This window comes from Puntigrus tetrazona, chromosome 4 (assembly GCF_018831695.1).
Source record: "Puntigrus tetrazona isolate hp1 chromosome 4, ASM1883169v1, whole genome shotgun sequence".
Classification (NCBI taxonomy): domain Eukaryota; kingdom Metazoa; phylum Chordata; class Actinopteri; order Cypriniformes; family Cyprinidae; genus Puntigrus; species Puntigrus tetrazona.
In genome coordinates, this window is record NC_056702.1 from 24,207,184 (window position 1) to 24,230,392 (window position 23,209).

Consider the following 23,209-nt stretch of genomic DNA (forward strand, 5'->3'; position numbering starts at 1 on the left):
TTGTTACTCAGGTCCAGCTCTCTCAGGATGTTTGAGTTTGAGGATTGTAAAACTGAAGACAAGCGTCCACAAGACTGAGCAGTGAGATTGCATCCACATAGCCTGTGTAAAGAACAAGACAAACAATTAGATTGAACAAAATTAAATGGCCTTCCTTTAGATTTTAAATAATTCAATTCCTTGTAAAACAACTGTAATAGGAAGAATGGATCCAATTGAAGTAGGTTTGTATTAATTCAAATTTACAAAAAATATAAAAACGGTGAGTACTGAATGGAGTAGTCGTGTTTTAGTGAAGCTCCTCTATATATTTTATATTTTTCGTTCACTACTGTGATTACTCTGGGTTTCACTTGTATCTTTACATAACGTTGATTAGTAAAGGACTATACAACGACAAAACCTAAGACCGAAAAGGTAAACCCTTGAATGATCCTCCTGCTCAGTCACCGCTGGAGATGGAAGAACAGGCCGCTTCAGTCTCTGAGTCTGGTTTCGAGTCTGAATCTAGCAGTATTCTTTTGACATTAAAGAATATGAGCAAAACGATGACCGACCGATTAGTTTTTTGTGGAAGCATCTTTGGTGTCCACTCAGGCATCTTTTTTGAGGCTCTGGGATAGAATCAATTGAGGTTGTAAATGCTACTGCAGATTTTGACCGTCTGCTCTCTCACATTGAGCAGAAGTGTGTGAAAATACAATCAGAGAATGAAGCCCTTTGTCATAAAACAATTTATGGATTCATCAGATTCATCACTTTCCAAAGAAGGAAAAAATACTTCAACTGGTTCCTCTTCACTATGAGGGCAGACCAATACACATCTTTCCAGATCTTCTGGCTGAAATATCCATTCAGTCCTTTGCTTTTTGTCATAGAGATTGAGCCTCTTGCAGTCAGGATTAGAAATCATTCACTTATCGAACCTGTAAGTCTGGGAAATGTGGATCATTACATCTCCTTATACACAGACAATATTGTTCTTTTTCTGTCAGATGCTATACTCTTAGGTCTTATAAAATCATTTTGTAAAATCATATTCTCTGGATATATAATTAATTTATGTCTTTAGGTGCTGATCTTGATACTGAATTCTTGCATAATCTCCCTTTTAAATCACAGACAGACTTAAGTATCTTGGAGTTATTCTGCCCAAAAACCCCAAGTTAATTTTTAAGTTGCTTTTTTCTTCCTACCATCTCTCCTATTTGTGACCGATGTAAACCTGCTCTTTGACCCATCTCTTTTGGACATGTCCAATACTTTAAGATTTTTGGTGTGACATATTTAAGTGGTTCTCTGTCATACTTGGTCCTGAAATAGCATTATTTGGTTATTCTGTTTCTCTGTGAGATCATAATGTGTCTGTACAAAGTACCATCATTTAAGGAAGGATTATTGCTAAGAGTATCATTCTCAGGCTGTGGAAATCAGACACTGTTCCTCAGTTTAAGACCTGGTTGACATATCTCACTGGAATATTGCACATGGAAAGAGTCCGGTATGGAGTTATGTGTAATATTGTTATGTGTCTTATAGTATATGGCAACCATTTCTAGACCAATTGTTCCAATGTAATGTTGACACAGACCAGCAAGGTAGTGCTTAGAATGTTTTCTGCCCCTATTGTGTGCTTCTTTGTTTTTTGCACTGAAACTGCTTATATGCCCAGATTGTCCTTAAAAGTCAGATTTTTTATTACTATTTTCATTATTAATAATATTTCTTTATTTATTTTTATGAAAACAAATGCACTCATATTTAGGAACAAAGGAAATAAAGGACAGAAAATAAACACAGGAAACAGGATAATGTCATTAAAATTACTCTTTATAGACCTGTCACATACTTCCTTCAGCAACGTAAAAAACACAATTCAAAATTTCATAGATTAAATATTATCATAGTCTAGTTGTATACTTTGTCTTCATTTTCAGAAATGCAATTACATTTACCACTGGGGTGAACCTTGCTTAGACTTTCATTCTTTTTGTATATTTTAATCCCAGAAGTGTGGCAGACATTCATCACCATTGGTGTAAAGAGTTCATGAGACAATTTAAGACTCAATCTTTAAATGGCCAGATCTTCATCACGGCTGACAAACACAAGGTTATCCTCCAGTTTCTCAGCATCTTCCAGAGCAGACATGGTAGAATTGGAAGTGTTCTGGAAAGATCTACATGAGAGTACCTCGGCCAAATGGTACAAATATGCTTTCTCAAACTTAGTGAATGAAGAAAGCTGGTGAACAAGCTGGTGTTATTAAGCCAAAGGAGGTTAACTACTAACCAAACTCTCAGAGCCTTGGTTTTCTTGTACTACAACTAATAGCTTTTGAGAGGAAACCAGGGATGATTCAGTAGATTTTGATCTTATGTGTAGCATCACAAACACTTTATACAGAAATTCAAATAAGAAATGAAATGTTGGTTTTTACATTTCTTTTGTCAATTATGTGGAGATGATGCATAGTTGTCAATCTTTAGAATGGATGAGTTACTTGCAAAGGTTAATGCATTGGTTGCATTTTTCTTTCTTTATCATGCACTGCTGGCAATTACTTGGCTGTTTATCATTAATACATTGTTTGCATTAGTTACTTAATGCATGCTCTAAAATTGCTAAATATCTACTGCTCTGTTAAAATGCAAAAAACAGATTAAAATAAAACAAATATTGAGTACTTAAAAATTAAAAAAAAGTATATATTTAATATTAAATAGTTACGTGAAGTTAAATGTTGATAATTTGTTGATAATATTAGTTGATCATTTTTAGTCTTCTCTTTTTATGTTAGAAGAATGTTGATATATTTTCATATGAATGTTATATTTTTCCTGCAAAACACCACAATAAATGGCACAAATATTGGCATAAATGTTGAAGAAAAAGAAATCTGAAAAAGTGCTGCATAATTTTGGAGGAACTGTTACACAGATCACACAAAGACCTCATCGACTGGTTTAGTGAGTCTCCCAAAACTCTCCTGTTCACTGCCAGAAATGTGATCATTCACATTAATTTTAGTAAAAACACAAACTATATCATGAACATGTTTTTAAAGTGTATTGATCTTCAGTGTTACTTACCGAACTGATCTGGATTCTTTAACCACAGGTAACAGATACTGAAGAACTTCATCTACTGTATCTCGTTTCCCAATAAACTGTTTTAGATCAAAAACATCCATCTTCTGCTCTGATGTCAGCAACACATAAACCAGAGCTGACCACTGTGAAGAGGAGAGTTTGATTTCTCTTATTCCTCCAGATTTCAGATAACCCTGGATCTCCTGCATCAGTGAATCATCACCCAGTTCATTCAGACAGTGAAACAGATTGATGGATTTCTCTGAAGAGTGATTCTCACTGATCTTCTGTTTGATGAACTGAACTGTTTCCTCTTTGTTATCGGAGCAGCTTCCTGTCTGTGTCAGTAGTTTTCTTAAGAGAGTCTGATTGGACTCCACTGAGAGACCCAGAAGAAACCTCAGGAAAAGATCCAGGTGTCCATTCTTACTCTTTAGAGCCTCGTTCACAGCTCTCTCATGCAGCTCAGATAATAGTCTGATTTTATTAAAGAAGACAGTAAAGAAAGATTTTTGTTGGATTTGGTCAAACACATTTATCTTCTTTAATGTTAAGGAGAGGTGTGCATATAGAGCTGCTAGATGTTCCTGAAGGCTCAGATGAATGAAGCAGAAGACTTTCCCCTGAAACAAGCCCAGCTCCTCTCTGAAGATCTGAGTGCACAGTCCTGAGTAAACTGATGCTTCTGTCTCATCAATGCCACACTCTCTCAGGTCTTCATCATAGAAGATCAGGTTTCCTTTCACAAGCTGCTGGAAAGCCAGTTTCCCCAGTTTGAGGATCATGTCTTCATCTGTCACGTTCTTCTCATAGTTTTTCTCATGTTTGATGTTGGTCTGAAGGATCAGGAAGTGTGTGTACATTTGAGTGAGAGTCTTGGGAATCTCTCCAGTCTCTGCTTGACTCAAGATCTTCTCAAGAACAGTGGCTGAGATCCAGCAGAAGACTGGGATGTGACACATGATGAAGAGGCTCCTGGAGGACTTCAGGTGTGAGATGATCCTGTCGGCCAGACTCTGATCACTGATCCTCTTCCTGAAGTATTCCTCCTTCTGGGGCTCATTGAAGCCTCGTACCTCTGTCACTCGATGGACGCACTCAGAGGGGACGAGATCAGCTGCTGCTGGTCTGGAGGTGATCCAGATGAGAGCAGAGGGAAGCAGATTCCCCACTGTTACGCCCCCTATTGGTGTGATGGTCTAGGGAAAATAAGGACGCACATAACCGGGAGAAATAAACCTTTTGAATAACATCCGAGAACGGGGAAGAAGAAAGAAACCAAAACAATCCGAGATTTTTACTACAAACCTCGCGGTTCGCTTTATTAACTGGCTCTTGCCAAAAGCAATCTGATCGTGAGTGAGTCAATATATATACATATATATACAGGTTGTACAAACGGAAACAAACAGAGAGAAGAAAAAACAGCGGTGCTAAATAAAAGAAATTAACAAAACATACAATACTAACTGAAATCCCCTTTTCCTCTAACCTAACTGAAAAGAAAGAAAACAAATAATAAACTACCTAGCTGAAACATAAATACACAAACAGCACCGCTCCTAAACTAGTGAGTTAAACATAGGTACACCTACGTGTTGGGGAAATGTACGTCACGTGACATCACTAACTCCCTCTTCTCTCGATTAAATTAACTCATCTCAGTTTGTTCGATTACAGTACTCAAAAAGAAAACCACAGCACAAATGAGGTGCAGTGAAGCTAGCCACAACTCCACCGCCCTCCCGAAACATGCACACCAATTCCATTTAAATTCTGCATCGCGCTCCTGATTGGACATCCAGATCCTCCCAGATGGTCAGGCGAACCAATAAAGAAACCTAATAAAAAACAGCAGCAAATAACAGAAAAGACGTCACTAAAATTATCCAATCACAGAAAAGAAGGAGAGAAACAAATGCGGTCACGTAACACCTCCCCTTAAAAAAAACAAACATTAAAGTGTTTGTTTACTGAAAAAAAAAAATAACAAAACAATTTGTACCCACTTGTTAAACTCTAGAAAGAGCATCAGCTACCACGTTATCTGTGCCTCTCTTGTGCCGAATTTCCAGGTTGTAATCTTGGACAATTAAAGCCCAACGCATAAGCCGCTGATTGTGGTTGTACATTCGACACAAGAAGGTAAGGGGATTGTGATCCGTTATACACTATCACTTGATATGGGGTAGACCCCACATAAACTTCGAAATGCTGTAAGGACATCAACAGTGCTAGAGCCTCTTTCTCAATGGTTGAATAATTTAGTTGATGCTTATTAAATTTCTTGGAAAAGAAACAAATAGGATGGTCAATACCTTCTTTATCTTCCTGTAAGAGCACAGCACCAGCTCCAACGGCACTAGCATCCACCTCTAATTTGAAAGGAAGTGAAAAATCAGGTGCAGATAAAACAGGTGAGCTACACAATAGGTTTTTAATGGTTTCGAATACATGTTGGTGTTCATCAGACCAAATAAATTCTTTTGTGGGACTAAGCAAATCAGTTAGCGATTTAGCAACAGAAGAGAAATTCTTACAGAAACTACGATAATAGCCAACCATCCCTAAGAATCTGCGGAGCTCACGCTTAGTAGTAGGTGCTGGAAATTCTTTGATGGCAGTCACTTTTGCATCCACAGGACGGATCTGACCACCTCCAACCTGCTTCCCTAAATAAGTGACCGTAGCCTTACCAAACTCGCATTTCGCCAAGTTAAGTGTCAATGATGCATTAGCCAGTCGCTGAAACACCGTAGCAAGTGTACACATATGCTCAGACCAGGTTGAAGAGTAAACTACAAGGTCATCAAGGTATGCACTACAATTTGGGACTCCTGCCAATACTGTATTTACTAAACGTTGAAAGGTCGCGGGTGCATTACGAAGGCCAAACGCCATAACCGGTACTGTAGAAACGAATCTGGGGTCACAAAAGCTGAAATTTCTGATGCTCTCGAGTCAAGGAACTTGCCAGTATCCCTTAAGCATATCTAGCTTACTAACAAACTTGGCTGCACCCACATTATCAATGCAGTCATCCATCCGGGTAACGAAACAATCAGGCACTGAGACAGAATTTACTTTCCGATAATCAGTACAAAATCGGACACTACCATCAGCCTTCGGAACTAGCAAACATGGAGAGCTCCAAGGACTTACACTAGGCTCTGCAAAACCTTCTTGTAATAAGTACTCTACCTCTTTCTTCATCATAGCTCGCTTTGTAGTATTTAAACGATATGGATGCTGCTTAATAGGAATGGCATTTTGTACGTCAATGTCATGATACAGAACATCAGTTTGCTTTGGTACATCACCAAAAATTGAAGGAAAACTCTGAATCAAACTCACAAGGTCAGCCTGTTGTTCGTTAGTTAGATGACACAAAAACGCAGACAAATCAGCCAACACTTCTGAATTAGACAGACGTGCAAAAGAAATCGGACCAACTGGCAGCTTATCCTCATCCATATCAACAGTTTTAGCTGGAAAAACCACACTACTCACGGCAGCAGAAGAAAGCACAGGCACCGAGCACTTCTCTGGATGACACAAAGGAGACTCCTCCCTAGAATGATATACTTTAAGCATGTTGACATGACAGATACGTTTTTTTCTTCTACGATCAGGTGTTCCGATTATATAGTCCGTCTCACTCCTTCTCCCCAGCACTTCATATGGACCAACAAAACGTGCCGACAGAGCAGAACCTGGAATTGGTAATAGCACGAGTACCTGATCACCAACAGAAAAAGAGCGCGTGACCGTTGTTTTATCATAACGCTCTTTCATGCAACCCTGAGTTCTAGCAAGCTCCTTTTTAGCCTGAACACAAGCTTTCTGCACACGTCACGAAAAACGAGTGACATAATCAAGAACATTCTGAGAAGGACTCAAGTCTTTACCACAATCCAGAAGTTGTTCTTTAAAAACCTTCAGCGGTCCTCGAACTGAATGTCCGAACACAAGTTCAGCTGGACTAAAACCTAAGGATTCTTGAACAGTCTCGCGTACTGCAAAAGAACAAATGGGACACCTTCATCCCAGTCATTACCGGACTCCCAGCAATACTTTTTTAGCATAGATTTCAGTGTCTGGTGGAAACGTTCTAGCACACCCTGACTTTCTGGGTGATAGGGACTAGACGTACGGTGATTAATTCCTAACGTCTGCAATGTCTGCTTAAATAACTTGGACATAAAGTTAGTTCCCTGATCTGACTGTACTAATTTAGGTAATCCAAAAGTAGAAAAAAAAAGTTAACCAAGGCTCTTATTACTGCCTTTGAGGTAATTTTTCTCAAAGGAATGGCTTCTGGATATCGGGTTGCCATGCACATCACCGTTAGAAGGAACTGATTTCCAGTTTTTGTCTTGGGTAGTGGACCAACACAGTCCACTACAACATGTTCAAAAGGCTCACCGAGCACCGGAATCGGAATTAATGGTGCAGGTGGAATCACCTGGTTTGGTTTACCCATGACCTGGCAAGCAGGACACGAGCGGCAGTATTCCACCACATCAGTTTTTAATCTAGGCCAAAAGAAATGTTGCAATACCCGATTATAAGTTTTAGCCACACCTAAATGACCTGCCATTGCATGGTCATGGGCTAGTGCTAGTACATGTGAGCGATATGCTACAGGTAGCACTATCTGACAGACAGCGAAACATTCCTCATCAGCTACTCTGGGTTTCCATTTTCGCATTAACAAATCACCTTCAATAAAATAAACTGCGTCCCCTTTCTTAATAGACACTGCATCATAACACTTTGCTAAAGTCACATCATTCCTCTGAGCATTAACTAAATGTTTCCGAGTAAAAATATGGGGTGATAGACACTTACTAACCTGTTCTGATTCTGACTCCTGGCATGGATGCTCTTTGACACTGACAGACTCCACATCAACTTGAACTGGATGATCAGTGCACATGAAGGTGTCATCTAGTGTAAACTCCGTTCCCATCCTCTTCGTCTGAGACCGAGTCAGGACACACGCTGGGAAAACTTCTGGAAATCTCTGAGTCAATTCTGCTGAAGTAGGAGTAATCACAGGATTATCCAAAACCTCTAAAACTGGCAACACACGACCCCTGCTAAATCATTACCCAGAATGAACTCAATACCAGGAACTGGTAAGGTAGGTCGTACCCCCACGTCAACAAAGCCAGTTACAAGCTCAGATTGCAAATGTACTCGATGTAATGGGACTTTTATTACTTCCATACTAATACCTTGCACTAAAATGCTGGAATCCAAACCAGACTCCTTGGAGAAAGGCAAAACATCACCACAAGCATCAACGAGCGAGCAGCACCAGTGTCCTCAACACTCTCACTGCAACTCGGTCCTCAAGTTGACCACTGAAAGACACAAAACCATCTAACAAAAATGGTTCATACCCTGAATCAGCCTGTACTAAAGAAGTTTTGATAAGACCTACTGACTGCGTTTTAACCGGATTTGATTTTCTCTTTAATACCATACAGTCAGCAATGACATGACCTACTTTATGGCAATAAAAACACTCACGTTTTTCTCTAAACCGTTCCCCATTGATCTTGGCGGTACAGTATTCAAAGATGCAGCCACAACACCAGGCTTGTCACGCGCACAACAGAAAACACGTTTTTATGCGTTAGCGCAAATTCATCGGCCAAAACAGCAGCAATCGATAACGTCGTCACCTTTTGCTCATTTAGATATAATACGATGCGTTCAGGTAAACACTTCTTGAAATCCTCAAGAAGTATAAGCTCACGAGAGAAGCAAAATCGCTAGCTTGACTCGAACGCACCACTTATCAAACAAAATCCCTTTCTCACGTGCGAATTCAACGAACGTCTGACTGTTACTTTTCCTATGGCCTCGAAATTTTTGTCGGTAGGCTTCAGGTACGAGTTCATAAGCGCGCAAAATAGCTGCCTTAACGTTATCATACTGCAAACTTTCGGCTAAAGGCAAAGTGGAAAAAACTTCCATCGCCTTACCCACTAATCTGCACTGTAATAATAACGCCCAAACATCTTTAGGCCAGTTCAATGACATCGCAATTCTTTCAAATGCAGAAAAATAACTGTCCACCTCCGTCTCTCTGAACAAAGGCACTAAAGGAATATTTTTACTGACATCAAATATAGGAGATTTTTCACCTACCGAGTCTTTATTCACTGGGCCGGGAGCCGCCGCTTGGCCAGCGGACCCAGACGAGAGCTTCCCCTCCTCCAACTCCAGCCGGCGCAGCTGAACCTCCTTCTCGGCCTGAATCTCGAGCCGCCTGACTTCGAGTTTCAACTCAAACTCAGCCCGTCGAACTTTAGCATTCTTCCGCCTCAATGCGGAGCGCTCAAGACGGACTTTTAGATTCACGTCCTCTTTGGACATGGGCGTTGCCGGAGAAAACGGTATAAACTGAGGTAGACCGGTCTTAGCTTCGGCCTCCGCGTCCGCTTTAACCGAGCCAGCCTCTTCAACGTCACTCTCCGCGCCCTCAGAAACATTTTCCTCCGTAACAGTTTGAGCTTCATCAGACACAGACTCGGGCAGACTCAGAACTTTTAGTAATATTAACCCATCTAACACAGCAGCTTTAATTTCTCTTTTTAGTGACTGCCGACGAACAGAAATTCGGAAGTGGTCAGCTAGTGCAATCAAATCATCTTTACGAAAATCATTAAGAGCATCTAACGATGGCGTCTCGATAAACTTAAGTACAATCTCCGACATCATAAAGCCTACCAACAAGAATTTTCATAAAGGTGCTGTTCTAAACCACAAACTCCAAAACTGCGCCACTCTTACCCAACAAACACGATCCACGTTTCAATTCAATCCAACACCGTCCTCAGAGTAAACAGGAAGGACCTCCCAAGCAACCGGACATGGACATATATATCCCGGACGAGCCCCCATTTATGTTACGCCCCCTATTGGTGTGATGGTCTAGGGAAAATAAGGACGCACATAACCGGGAGAAATAAACCTTTTGAATAACATCCGAGAACGGGGAAGAAGAAAGAAACCAAAACAATCCGAGATTTTTACTACAAACCTCGCGGTTCGCTTTATTAACTGGCTCTTGCCAAAAGCAATCTGATCGTGAGTGAGTCAATATATATACATATATATACAGGTTGTACAAACGAAACAAACAGAGAGAAGAAAAAAAAAACAGCGGTGCTAAATAAAAGAAATTAACAAAACATACAATACTAACTGAAATCCCCCTTTTCCTCTAACCTAACTGAAAAGAAAGAAAACAAATAATAAACTACCCTAGCTGAAACATAAATACACAAACAGCACCCGCTCCTAAACTAGTGAGTTAAACATAGGTACACCTACGTGTTGGGGGAAATGTACGTCACGTGACATCACTAACTCCCTCTTCTCTCGATTAAATTAACTCATCTCAGTTTGTTCGATTACAGTACTCAAAAGAAAACCACAGCACAAATGAGGTACGGTGAAGCTAGCCACAACTCCACCGCCCTCCCGAAACATGCACACCAATTCCATTTAAATTCTGCATCGCGGCTCCTGATTGGACATCCAGATCCTCCCAGATGGTCAGGCGAACCAATAAAGAAACCTAATAAAAAACAGCAGCAAATAACAGAAAAGACGTCACTAAAAAATTATCCAATCACAGAAAAGAAGGAGAGAAACAAATGCGGTCACGTAACACCCACAATCAGGTTCATCAGCAGCACATCCACTGAGGCTGACTCAGATATATTACACAGATTCACTTTACTCTTAAAGTCCAGAGACAGACGACACTCGTCCAGACCATCAAAGATGAACAACACTTTATATTCATCACTGGATATTTCCATTTCTTTAGTTTCAGGGAAAAAGTTGTTAAGAAGATCTGAAAGACTGAGTGTTTTGTCCTTCATCAAGTTGATTTCTCTGAAAGGAAGTGGAAATATGAGCTGGACGTCCTGATTGTCTTTCCCTTCGGCCCAGTCCAGGATGAACTTCTGCACAGAGACTGTTTTTCCAATGCCAGCGACTCCCTTTGTCAGCACAGTTCTGATGTCTTTGTCTTGTCCAGGTAAAGGTCTGAAGATGTCACTGCATTTGATGGCTGTGTCCTCTGTTGCTTCTCTCCTGGATTGTGTCTCAATCTGTCTCACCTCATGCTCATTATTGATCTCTCCTCTCTCACTCTCTGTGATGTAGAGCTCTGTGTAGATCTTATTCAGCAGTGTTGGGTTTCTCTGCGTCGCTGTTCCCTCACACAGACACTCAAACTTCTTCAGCAGATTTGATCTAAGTGTGTCGAGGACTCCTCTCTTAAAATCTAAAGACTGAATCACAGATGTCTCTCTCTTCATAGACACACAGCTGGACTCTTCTTCTGATCTTTTCTGATGAACTGAACTAAAACAGACAACAGAGAGATATTCAACATTTCATACAGTGTATTTACAAAAACTATTGACTTAAATTTAATAAAATATGATAATATAAATTGTAAATCAAAACATCATATAAGTGTCATACCTGAGTCCAGGCTGTGAATCTTCACTCTTAAACTTCATTGGCTCATCCATAGACCTGTCACTCTTCATAGACACACAGCTGGGCTCTGCTTCTGATCTCTTCTGATGAACTGAGCTGAAACAGAACAGATGTTATACTTTATAATCAGAATCATCTTAATATATTACAAGATAATAAAATTATGCTCAAAAAATATTTGTATATAAAATAAATTATAATAAATAAACTTGTAAATGTTCATGGTTTTATTTCTATAAGAGAAAAGCTTTATTGTGTTCCTCAAAGTACCTGCAGGCTGGAGAATACTCTTCATCTCCAGATGTTTGTGTTTCATTCATGATGGATCTGAACAGTTTGATCTTCAACACTGACTCTAGATGGAAATAACAGACAATCACAAAAAGTACAGTAACTACTTAAACAATGACATGGGTTTATCTATTAATAAATGTAGAAATGAATCTCACTCAAGATCACACAACGAACATGAAGATGAGATATTGTCTTTATATTAAAGAAAGACATGAGAATGCATGACTAATATTAATGAAATACATTTATTACATTTCATATTACAGTGTATCTCAACCTTATTACAGCCGTTAAAAACATGGTAAAAAATGTGTAACAACTTCAGGATACTTTCAGTTACACTTTTTTACAGATTTTATAAAAGTTTAAAAAAGTGTTTTTAGAAGATTAGAAAGAAACATCTTACAGTTTTATGAGTCCTGTTTGTTCATATTTGATCATGTTTCATGAGTGTTTCATGATTAAGACAGTATTTAATCTTTACTTACATGAATAAGGAAGTGTCTTTCTGCTCCACAGCTGAAGACTTGCTTTGATCAAAACGTTCAGTTTCTAGACAACTTCTCAAAATGTCTTTGTTTTCTCATGAAGTTTATGTATCTTCCCACAAGAACAAATAAAAAGATGAATGATCAGTTTTTGAAAATGAAGAAAAGTTCTTACGATCAAGTGTAAACGTCGCATGTAAAACACAATCTGCTTTCACTTTCTTTTTCTCAGCAAGGTTCTTCCTGTTTAGAGCAGTGCTGAGGCTACGAGGAGAAGCTGGTCATTTTACAAATAAACACAATTTATTAAACGATCATGATAATAAATGACTTATTTCAATATGGCTTTATACAATTATTTTAAATATATATGTTTAAGACTTGTTTTCTTGATCAAATACGGGTATTTTCCTGATTTCCCCTCTTTCTATTGGTGGAAATCACACACTTGTCGCACCGATGATTCGTCAGTTTCTGTTAGTCCCGCCCATAATGTTAAAGGAACAGTGCACCCAAAAATAAAAATATTCCGTCATCTTTTGCTCCTCAATATTAATATTATGATTTTTGGTGTCTCCCTGTGGTCCTGTTTGGTATCACAGCTTGACTTGTGCTAATGAATTATTTAACATGAATTAAAAATAAATAAATAAATTGTACTTGCAAGAGTAAGAGAAAAAAAAGTGTGAGTGTGTGTGTGTGTGTGTGTGTGTGTTAATGCTGTTGTTCTGTATCCTGAGCTCAGTCTCAATTATTCTGACTTTATTAAACTAATTAAGATAGTAAATTTAAGAGTAAGTCTCATCATTGACAGACCTGAACCTGGGAGGGAAACAACGAAGATTTTCCCAACAATTTGGAGGGGGCACCCGAATCTGTCTGAGACGAGGTCTCTTCTGGGAATCCTCTGCTTCAACCATCAGTACTGAACAACAAAACAGGTAAGCAGTCACCTTTTTTACAAAAGAACTGCAGGATTGATTACTCTAAATTATCTGGTTGGAGTGGTGGAGGCACCAGTGGTTTTTTGTATATTGAAATCAGAATAATTGACGAATTCAAAGGATTTAAAGAAGTAAATGCAGTCAGAATGAATAGAAAAAATGGTAATGTCCTTTTAGAAAGGTTGAACTGTATAAGTAATTTCCTGGCAAGGTTGAACTGTAGTATTAAGGATGCAGACTTCTTCCTGTACCACTGCTTGAAGAAGGTGTCTTCAAGAAACTGTCAGCAGGATCCTCAACCCGAAAAGGCCCCACAAGCTCATCTTTGATGATACCAGCCCAAACCAGTACTCCACCTCCACCTCGCTGGCGTCTGAGTCGGACTGGAGCTCTCTGCCCTTTACCGATCCAGCCACGGGTCCATCAAGACTCACTCTCATTTCACCAGTCCATAAAACCTTAGAAAAATCAGTCTTGAGATATTTCTTGGCCCAGTCTAGACGTTTACACTTGACCCAACATTGATAGCACTCTCTTCTTCTCCTGCTCCTTCTATCCTTTTCTTGTTTAAAAAAAAAAAAAAAAAAAAAAAAAGCCTTGTGTCTGCGTTAGGTAAGACAAGACCCCACTCAGAGCACTTATGCACTACTGCCCTTTTGCTGATATTTGCTTCTATTGCCTACCTCATTTGTACGTCGCTTTGGATAAAGGCGTCTGCTAAATGACTAAATGTAAATGTAAATGTTTCAGCTTGTGTGTCTTGTTCAGTGGTGGTGGTTTTTCAGCCTTTCTTACCTTGGCCATGTCTCTGAGTATTGCACACCTTGTGCTTTTGGGCACTCCAGTGATGGTGCAGCTCTGAAATATGGCAAAACTGGTGGCAAGTGGCATCCTGGCAGCTGCACGCTTGACTTTTCTCAGTTCACGGGCAGATATTTTGCGCCTTGGTTTTCCACACGCTTCTTGCGACCCTGTTGACTATTTTGAATGAAACACTTGATTGTTCGATGAGCACGCTTCAGAAGCTTGACAATTTTAAGAGTGCTGCATCCCTCTGCAAGATATCTCACTATTTTTGACTTTTTGGAGCCTGTCAAGTCCTTCTTTTGACCCATTTTGCCAAAGGAAAGGAAGTTGCCTAATAATTATCTGATATAGGGTGTTGATGTCATTAGACCACACCCCTTCTCATTACTGAGATGCACATCACCTAATATGATTAATTGGTAGTAGGCTTTCGAGCCTATACAGCTTGGAGTAAGACAACATGCATAAAGAGGATGATGTGGTCAAAATACTCATTTGCCTAATAATTCTGCACTCCCAGTAGTGTGCTGACTACTGAACTAGTGAGCTGATTGAGTCATGACATTAATGTGTTATTCTGTCTGTCAATGATTCCCATCTTAAACACAGATAAACTCTGGCCAAAGAGACTGACACACACACAAAGATGACGTTTATTAAAGAGGAGAGTGAAGACGTGAAGATTGAAGAAGGTTTCGCTTTCAAACAAGAAGATACTGACGAACAAACAGAGATGCCTTTTAATATTGAAGAGTATAAAGTCGTGAAGACTGAAGAAGCTTTCTTAGTCGACCATGACTATACTAAGACACAATCAAAGATGCAGTTTAAAATAGAGGATGAAGATGTGAAGACTGAGGAAGTCAAACAAGAAGATACTGAGGAACAACAAACAGAGATTGTGTATATTATAGAAGAGACTGAAGGATCTTTCAGAGTCAAGCGTGTAACAGGTTGGTTTCATTCTGTGTCAGGCTTCTGTTATTTGTCTCACAACACATCTAATTAATTTATTTAGAATACAGCCAATCAAAACAACTAGCCCTTTTGTGAACATTAATCCCAATATCTGCTACTAAATCAAACGTTTTTTGGTCATAATGGAGTCTTGTAAACATTACTTTCTTTCTGTGTGTACTGATCAAAACACATTTTGAGGTTCTTTTAAGAAAGAAAAGTAATTTCTGGTTTTGAATGAATAATCCCTCAGAATGAACACAAACATTATCAGTGTCTACCTGATCTCATTATAGTGCGAGTCAATAGCAGAAACAGACTTTGTGTGCAGATGATGCACAGATCTCACTTTACTTTAACAAAGAAAACGTTACTATCTGAAGACATGAATCAAGAAATATAAAAATCAGTTTTGCACTTGGAAAAAAATAAAGGTAAATAGTACAAATATTAAAACTGAAGTGTAAATGAAAATGAGTGTAAAATGTCCTGGTTTTTGGCCAGCTAGGGAGTTAGGGAACTCTATTCGTTTTGGGAATTATTGTTTGGTTAGTTAAACTCGATTTTCCTTTGATTTGTTATTTTGGCCTGGATCTCTTTCCGATGAGATGCTTTCAGTTATGGATTTCATATGTGAATAATATTCTTGTGAACTTGTAATAGCCTCTGTTATAGTCATTGTGAGCTGGGACAGGAGAGGAGCTAACTTTTCATCGGACTTGCAAACTTTAGATGGGTCACATGTATCTGGAGAAGAGAAATGGGCCTAGCACTGAGCCTTGAGGAACAACCGTAGCAAAAAGCTGTAATACCTCACCCCTACAAGAGATGTAGAAGAGATCATTTTTAATGTGTTTCCATGTTTTTAATTAACAACTGGGTAGTCTGTTTGAATATCAGGACTTTTTTAAAAATCTATCTTCATTTGTAGGTTTCATTCTAGTTAAATCCAGCTGTATATCGTGTATTAAGACCTGCAGAAAATTAAAAGTTAAAAAATCAAGGAAGTATACAGCCAGACCTTCACTGGACGGCAGTAAACATCCTTGATTATTACACTGCAATGGGAGTTCAATTCCTAATCATATCAGCCTAGAAAACATTTAATTTCCCCCCGGTCTTAGTACACAATATAACTACAAATAGGGAAAATACTGAAACTCTTTGGTCATTTTTGAATGCTGCTGGTCTAATTAGCTGTGCTAAAAGTGCTATGGAGTTGGATAATGAACCTATTCCCAAAAAAGTGGAGCAAAACACTTGCATGGTCTTTTCGTGTCTCCTGAAAAATCACTTTATTTAGTATTTGGAACATGTCCCAGAAAAAGCAAAAACATAATTTCAAAAGGTTCAGAGGTTACTGGCCATGGGATCTAACATGCATGTTGTTGGATTTGATATTTTAAATGTCTTGCTTTGTGCAAATAAACCAGTCTCAACTTATTTTTGTCAACTTATTTAGTTTCATTAAAAGTCAGAGTCTAAATAGCCATATGAGAACTCATTCTGTACAAGGCCCTTTGACCTGCAAACTGTGTGGAAAAGATTTCGGTCAGAAGGAAAACTTTAATAACCACATGAGAAATCACTCTGAAGAGAAGCCGTTCAGATGCCCTCACTGCGAAAAGGGGTTTATACTGGAGAAAAAACTTACAGCCCACTTGAGAGTTCACACCAGAAACAATCCTCACACCTGCAAAAAGTGTGGGAAGAGTTGCTCATCCAAAGCTCATCTGATCACTCACATGAGAGTCCACGCCGAAGACAAGCCTCACTCCTGCAAACTATGTGGGAAGGATTTCACAGGAAACGGTCAACTAATGGCTCACATTAGAGGTCACACTGGAGAGAAGTCTCACACCTGCGATCTGTGTGGGAAGAGCTTCATGAATAAAGGAAGCCTCAAGGCTCACATTAGGGTTCACACCGGAGAGAAGCCTTACAAGTGTCCTCAGGAGGCAGACACACTCTGCCAGTTTAAATCTAGATTAAAGACACATCTTAGTCTTCACCATAAGAAAAACGATTGAGACAAACACAGATTGGGTTTGGTTTCATCTTTTTGTTTATGAATTATAGATCCATGTGACTCACTATTATAAAAATGGCGTTAATTAAGGAAGAGAGTGAAGAGGTGAGGATTGAAGACGTTTTTAGATTCAGACGTGAACAACAAACAGAGAGATGACTTTTATTAAAAATGAGAGTGAAGACGTGAAAACTGAAGAAACATGAAGATACGGAGGAACAAACAGGTTGATCCCTTTCTCAAAGTCTTTCTTTGTCATGAATCTCTTCGTTGTATTTACTACGTGTATCTCAACACAATTCATTTGTGTAGAAACCAAACTGTAAAACGTGAGATCAACTTTACAGTTGTTGTCTATAATGTATGATATGTAGATTATGTGTTATTTTTGCAAACCTGAACACAGTTGAGAGTACTAGTAATAAAAGGAGTATCATATAAAAACAAATTTTCTTTTCGGTAACTAAATGAAAATATTTGACTACTTTTACAATTATATATATTTTTTGTCATTTTCAAACTTAGACAATGAGATACAACAGCTTTAGATGGCAAAAGAAAGATAAAGTACATCTCATTGGTGTTAGACGTATTCAAGAGAAGCACACCTAGTGAGTGACCTAGCGAGTGAGTGACCTAGCTAGTGAGTGACCTAGCGAGTGAGTGACCTAGCTAGTGAGTGACCTAGCGAGTGAGTGACCTAGCTAGTGAGTGACCTAGCGAGTGATGAGCTCAAGTCTAGTCCTAGCCACTAGTTTCTAAATTCAGCACAAAGCATGAAATGAAAGCATTTATAAAATTGTGCATTGTTCCTTTTTAAATAAATTAAAAAATAGACGGCTCGAGTCTGTGCATGTCATTTTGTCACGAATGAGGTGTCTGAGGCGTGCGGATCCATATGCAGGCTTTTATTAAACGAAGGCATGGTCAAAACAGGCAGGCGTCAAACAGGGCAAACAGATGTATAAGAGGCGAGGCAATAACAAAATCCAGAAACAGGCGGTGGTCAGGTCAGGCAGCAAACAATCAGAAAACCGAAAAACAGACAGGGTCAAAACCAGGGAAACCAGAAACAATAATCCACGAGCGATCTAACAAAGAAACAGGCGAACAATGCAACCTGCAGGTGAGGGGCCTACAACAGTCTTTATAGTCCTCAGACAGGAAGTAGAGGGAGTGATCGCAGATCATCCAGAGGTCAGGGCTCCCTCTGCTGGCTTGGTGACACATTTAGACATCAACTGTGCCAGATTCTTACTAGCTTTTTCCTATTATACATAATACACAAAGTCAAAATTAAATTACATTAAACTTTTTTACTCAAACCGGCTTTGTACTTAAACAGTTATTTTTTTAGCCTTAGCGCTGTCCTCGGTGTGAAAGGAGCTTCTCTCACACTGTGCCAAGAGGTTTAGAAGAAGCGGCATTGATCTGTTTGCTCTGGAGAAAGAAGATTCGGCTGATCTGTCTAATAAAAACATCATTCACATCATAAAGTAACGTAACTCTTAACGGAAAAGGACTCTTATAAAACAGTTGATTCACATGGGATTAGTTTTGTAATGAATGTCAGGGACAGTCTCTCTTTTTAAACGTATTTAAAAGACGCTGCAGAAAAGCCGACCAACATATGTGAGAAAGTCATGCGTAACACATAATCCTAGAATACTTACACCTTAGTTATGAAATATTCTTTAATTTTTAAAGTCATTGCCCTCTTATCTCCCTAAACATTGCACATTGTTTTCATTTACCTACAAGTTTTCGGTAAGTGTGACATACATACCTCATTTCAGAATAGGTGACCTTTAGTTATAAAATAAAGTATAGATGTGTTATAACAAGGTTATTACCCCCTTATTCCCCAACCGTTACATGCTGTTCCCTTATACTTATGAGTAGGTTCTGTGGAGGTACTCTATAGATATAAAACTGCTGTAAAATTCTGTGTAATTACTCGATACATTACAGGCTGTAATCTAAAGCATTACCAAAAATCCTTGGGAGAAACCAGTCTCAGTTCTCCTCTGACCGGACACCCAGCAATCAATTTACAGTTACATTTTAAACACAGCTGTGTCAGTTTTATAGTGTCAGTGTCAGACTTATAGTGTGTGTGTGTGTGTGTGTGTGAGAGAGATTCCTTCCTGTCAGATTTCTCAGGTGTTTAAGGAATAGTTTTCTATTCAGTCATCATTTACTCACCTTAGAGTAAAAATTAAGAGCAAACTTGGAACAAGTGTTTAAATGTTTATTTTAAGACATTGTTGCAGATAATTTGATGTTTCTAATCTCCGTAAATAATGCATTGGTTTCTTCTATTTAGATGGTTATATCTTGCAGTGACCCCGACAGAATTGCCAGTTTAATTGCTCCAAAGTACTCCTTGTTATATTTCAGGTGGTTTGTAACATGCATAATACATTTATTTTGATGAGAAATGCAACCACAGCTGAATCTATTAGGCTTTAAATATCTAGCTTCTGACAATGTTTTGAGGAACAAACAAAACAGAGGAAAAGGTTTCTAATGACACAAACCAAACCAGTTATGATACTCAGTGGATATATGGCATCTCTCTGTGGGTAAAGTTAAAAACCTTTCTGCCTTTTTAGTCTGTTTAAGTTGCATTTATTCTGCAGGTCTATATTTGATGTTTTTAATGATCGGCTTGTATCTTCTTCTAAAATGACCCATGTCTATTTACTAGAGTGACCATATGTGCCATTTTCCCAGAACATGTCCTGGCCAAGATTTTTTTATTGGGTTTATTCAAAGCCCCTCGAGAGCATTTTGAAAACATGAGGAACCAATGTCATACACTGATCGGTCTGCCTGCAAACAAAGCCAAAACCTAGATATTTTAGGCTATATAGAAATCCTGGCCAGGACACATCCGTTAAAATAGCATCTATAGTCACCCTATAATAAATGGATTTACACTGTACTTTCAGCCAAACAACACGTACTGACCAGAAAGTGTCCACTGAGGAGTTGGTTTTCCTGTGCTGTGGCAATATTTCAGTTGACTGTCACAAACCCATCCTCTGGTTGGATCTGAGACAACATCATCTTGACTGTTAGCATTTTGAACTTTCGGAGATAGCGGTTTAACCCACAAAGATCTAGAACTGGATGAATAATTTGTTGTTCTCTTGTCTCCTCTGAGGCTGGGACTCGTCTGTGCAAAAGAAGACTAATCAGTTAGCATATTTCACTCAACTTTCACAATGGCAACAGGACTGGTAACTGTTGTTGCTCGTGAAATCAAAATGTAGCAGGTGGAAACGTACAGATTAGGGGCTGGAAATATTATAATGAGGACACTTTGTAACGTCACTAGAAAAGCGAAATACAGATTGTATCAAAGCACTGAACAGTATAAGAGACGGCATTTGTAATCAAATCAATGAAATTCCCCAAGTGTCCCCAACAAAGCAAGCCAGAGGCGACAGCGGCAAGAACCAAAAACCCCATCCATGAAAGAATGGAGAAAAAAAGTCCTTGGGAAAAACCAGACTCAGTCGGGGCCAGTTCCCCTCTGACCGGACGCCCAGCACTTAACTTCCAGTTCAATTTTAAGTGCATTTTAGTTTGTGCAAAGGACTTACAGTGGGTGTGTGTCATAGATGGCATTCTTTTTGCTTTAGTTTTATGAAGAATGTTCCCAGTTCCAGCTGATCTATTCAATGCACCCTAAAAATCCTTTAATCTAGTCTTTAATCTAGATTTAAACTGGCAGAGTGTGTCTGCCTCCCGAACAGAGTTAGGGAGATTGTTCCAGAGTTGAGGTGCTAGATAGGAAAAGGATCTGGCGCCCACAGTTGATTTTGATATTCTAGGTATTATCAAATGGCCAGAGTTTTGAGAACGCAGCGGACGTGCAGGACTATAATGTGATAAGAGCTCGCTCAAGTATTGAGGAGCTAAACCATTCAGGGCTTTATAGGTAATTAATAAGATTTTAAAATCTATCCGATGTTTGATAGGGAGCCAGTGCAGTGTTGACAGAACCGGGCTAATATGATCATACTTCCTAGTTCTAGTAAGGACTCTAGCTGCTGCGTTTTGGACTAGATGAAGTTTGTTTATTAAGCGTGCAGAACAACCACCCAATAAAGCATTACAATAATCTAACCTCGAGGTCATAAACGCATGAATTAATATTTCTGCATTAGAGGTTGAAAGCATAGCTCGTAATTTAGATATATTTTAAAGATGGAAAAACACAGTTTTACAGATGCTAGAAACATGGTTTTCAAAGGAAAGATTGCGGTCAAACAGCACACCTAGGTTCCTAACTGATGATGAAGAATTAACAGAGCAGCCATCAAGTGATAGGCTGTGTTCTAGATTATTATATGTGGGGTTTTTAGGTCCAATTATTAACACCTCTGTTTTTTCAGAATTTAACATTAAGAAGTTACTCATCATCCAGCTTTTTATATGGACTATGCATTCTGTTAGATTCTCAATTTGGTGTGTATCACCAGGCTGCGCTGAAATATAGAGCTGAGTATCATCAGCATAGCAGTGAAAGCTAACACCATGACTCCTGATAATATCTCCCAGAGGTAACATGTAAAGGTTGAAAAGTAACGGTCCTAGCACTGAAAGTATGATTAGCTGACTGGCTAACGAAAACTTAACGAGCTGCGGCAACATTTAGATTACATTTAGATTAAAAGTGAATGATCAACAGTCAAATTAGTCAGATTAGTTAGTATTAGAAATATGAAGAAAGTTAAGTTATATTTGACCGCTGTGACGAGCGGAGATCAGTGTCGACCTGGCTGCACTAATCACCAGAGATCGGTCACACCTGCTAATCATCAAGTTAGGGCTATAAAGCCCCACGTGGAGCAACAACGAGCTGAGCTACGACTCTCAGACAGCAGCGTGTGACCGACCTGCACCAGAGCACCCACGGACCCACGGACACTGGGATAAAGAGCACCTTAAATCGCCGGAGCACCGAGCCTTCACCACTTCAGCACTTCCTTGTATCATCACTAAAATAAATCCACCCTCCGGGGTCTTTATTTTGAGACTCTCCTTGTCGTGTGATTCTTCACCCCGGTACACCGCTTTAAACAACAGGGAAAGAGAAACAGAAGAGCAAAGCTGCACAGAGTTAGAAACACCATCCAGAGCCTCAGGACCAATCCAACTGTGTGCTTTGGGTCAGACAGCCAATCCCAAATAAAGAGAGACTACAACGGACAGTTAGTAGAGCTCAGAGGATCACTGGTGTGGAGAGAACATGCTTACTGTCTGCTTCATCAGATGTAAAGGAGAGCCAGGAATGAGCATGAATCATTACTAAAGAGCAGGACTGTATAATCTACCCGAGTCTGCCTAAACTAAAGCCGGAGCTTCACAAATATCAGCCTCTGTCTTCAGCTTCACGTCATAGTTTTATATCACAAATTTAATGGTTTTACATTTTTAAGTTGTGGTTGCGTGTGCATTAAGCGATCATCATCTTAATGCATCTTTGTCCATTTGCTCATTATCTGACAGAATCCCTCTGTTTCCGGAGTGAACTGAAACTATAAAAGATCAACCCCAGCTCACAGACACCATCATCTACTGATGAACCTCTTCAAGACACAGTCCGATCCAGGTAAGATCATGTGTCCGTGTTGTTTAATGTAGCTTTGGGGGTTCTCTTTCAGGTCCTTGTCAGAGTCACTTCTCATTTTAATGTCATTAATCTCATAATCATGTGTCTTATAAAAGGTCATCATGATTGCAGATCATATATTCTCGTTTATGTGATCATGTGGTGTTAACTGCTTTTGTATTTTAGCCTGTGGTGTTTGTAATTAATTTAAAATGAATTCATTAAAAGTCTGTAATTTCAGTTTTATTATCAGCACTGAACGAACCTAAAGAAAACAGCTAAATTCACGAAGCAGCGAGAGAATTCAAGAGAATTGTTCAAGTTAAACTGGCCTTCTAAATGGACTCTCAGTTCATTTTCTTTTGTTTGTATCTCACTGCAGAGGAGAACGTGGCGCTGAACGTCCTCGGTGGGAAAAAAACACAAACCGATTGAAG

At 39.1% G+C, this 23,209-nt stretch overlaps 2 protein-coding genes and 1 long non-coding RNA gene across 5 annotated transcripts; 1 reads left to right on the top strand and 2 right to left on the bottom strand.

The window, feature by feature from the left end:
* Positions 1 to 471: 471 nt before the first annotated feature.
* On the bottom strand, positions 472 to 12,825 carry LOC122342994 (NLR family CARD domain-containing protein 3-like). Its single transcript, XM_043237254.1, has 6 exons — positions 12,410 to 12,825; positions 11,898 to 11,982; positions 11,610 to 11,723; positions 10,786 to 11,486; positions 3,093 to 4,260; positions 472 to 934 (listed from the first exon to the last, which is right to left on the bottom strand). The coding sequence occupies exons 2-6, from the start codon at positions 11,945 to 11,947 to the stop codon at positions 910 to 912; spliced, it is 2,058 nt and encodes a 685-aa protein (XP_043093189.1). The 5' UTR covers positions 11,948 to 11,982; positions 12,410 to 12,825; the 3' UTR covers positions 472 to 909.
* Positions 4,884 to 8,389, bottom strand: LOC122343167. Of its 3 annotated transcripts, none has more exons than XR_006250687.1 (4): positions 8,333 to 8,389; positions 7,948 to 8,129; positions 5,411 to 5,467; positions 4,884 to 4,933 (listed from the first exon to the last, which is right to left on the bottom strand). It is a non-coding gene; the product is annotated as an uncharacterized LOC122343167 (long non-coding RNA). The 3 variants fall into 3 exon arrangements; XR_006250686.1 differs by having other exon boundaries at positions 7,948 to 8,132; XR_006250685.1 differs by lacking the exon at positions 8,333 to 8,389 and having other exon boundaries at positions 7,948 to 8,186.
* A 2,068-nt stretch (positions 12,826 to 14,893) lies between the features above and the next one.
* LOC122342331 (gastrula zinc finger protein XlCGF8.2DB-like) lies at positions 14,894 to 18,646 on the top strand. Its single transcript, XM_043236121.1, has 3 exons — positions 14,894 to 15,113; positions 16,663 to 17,075; positions 18,530 to 18,646. The coding sequence occupies exons 1-3, from the start codon at positions 14,894 to 14,896 to the stop codon at positions 18,644 to 18,646; spliced, it is 750 nt and encodes a 249-aa protein (XP_043092056.1).
* Positions 18,647 to 23,209: the final 4,563 nt, after the last annotated feature.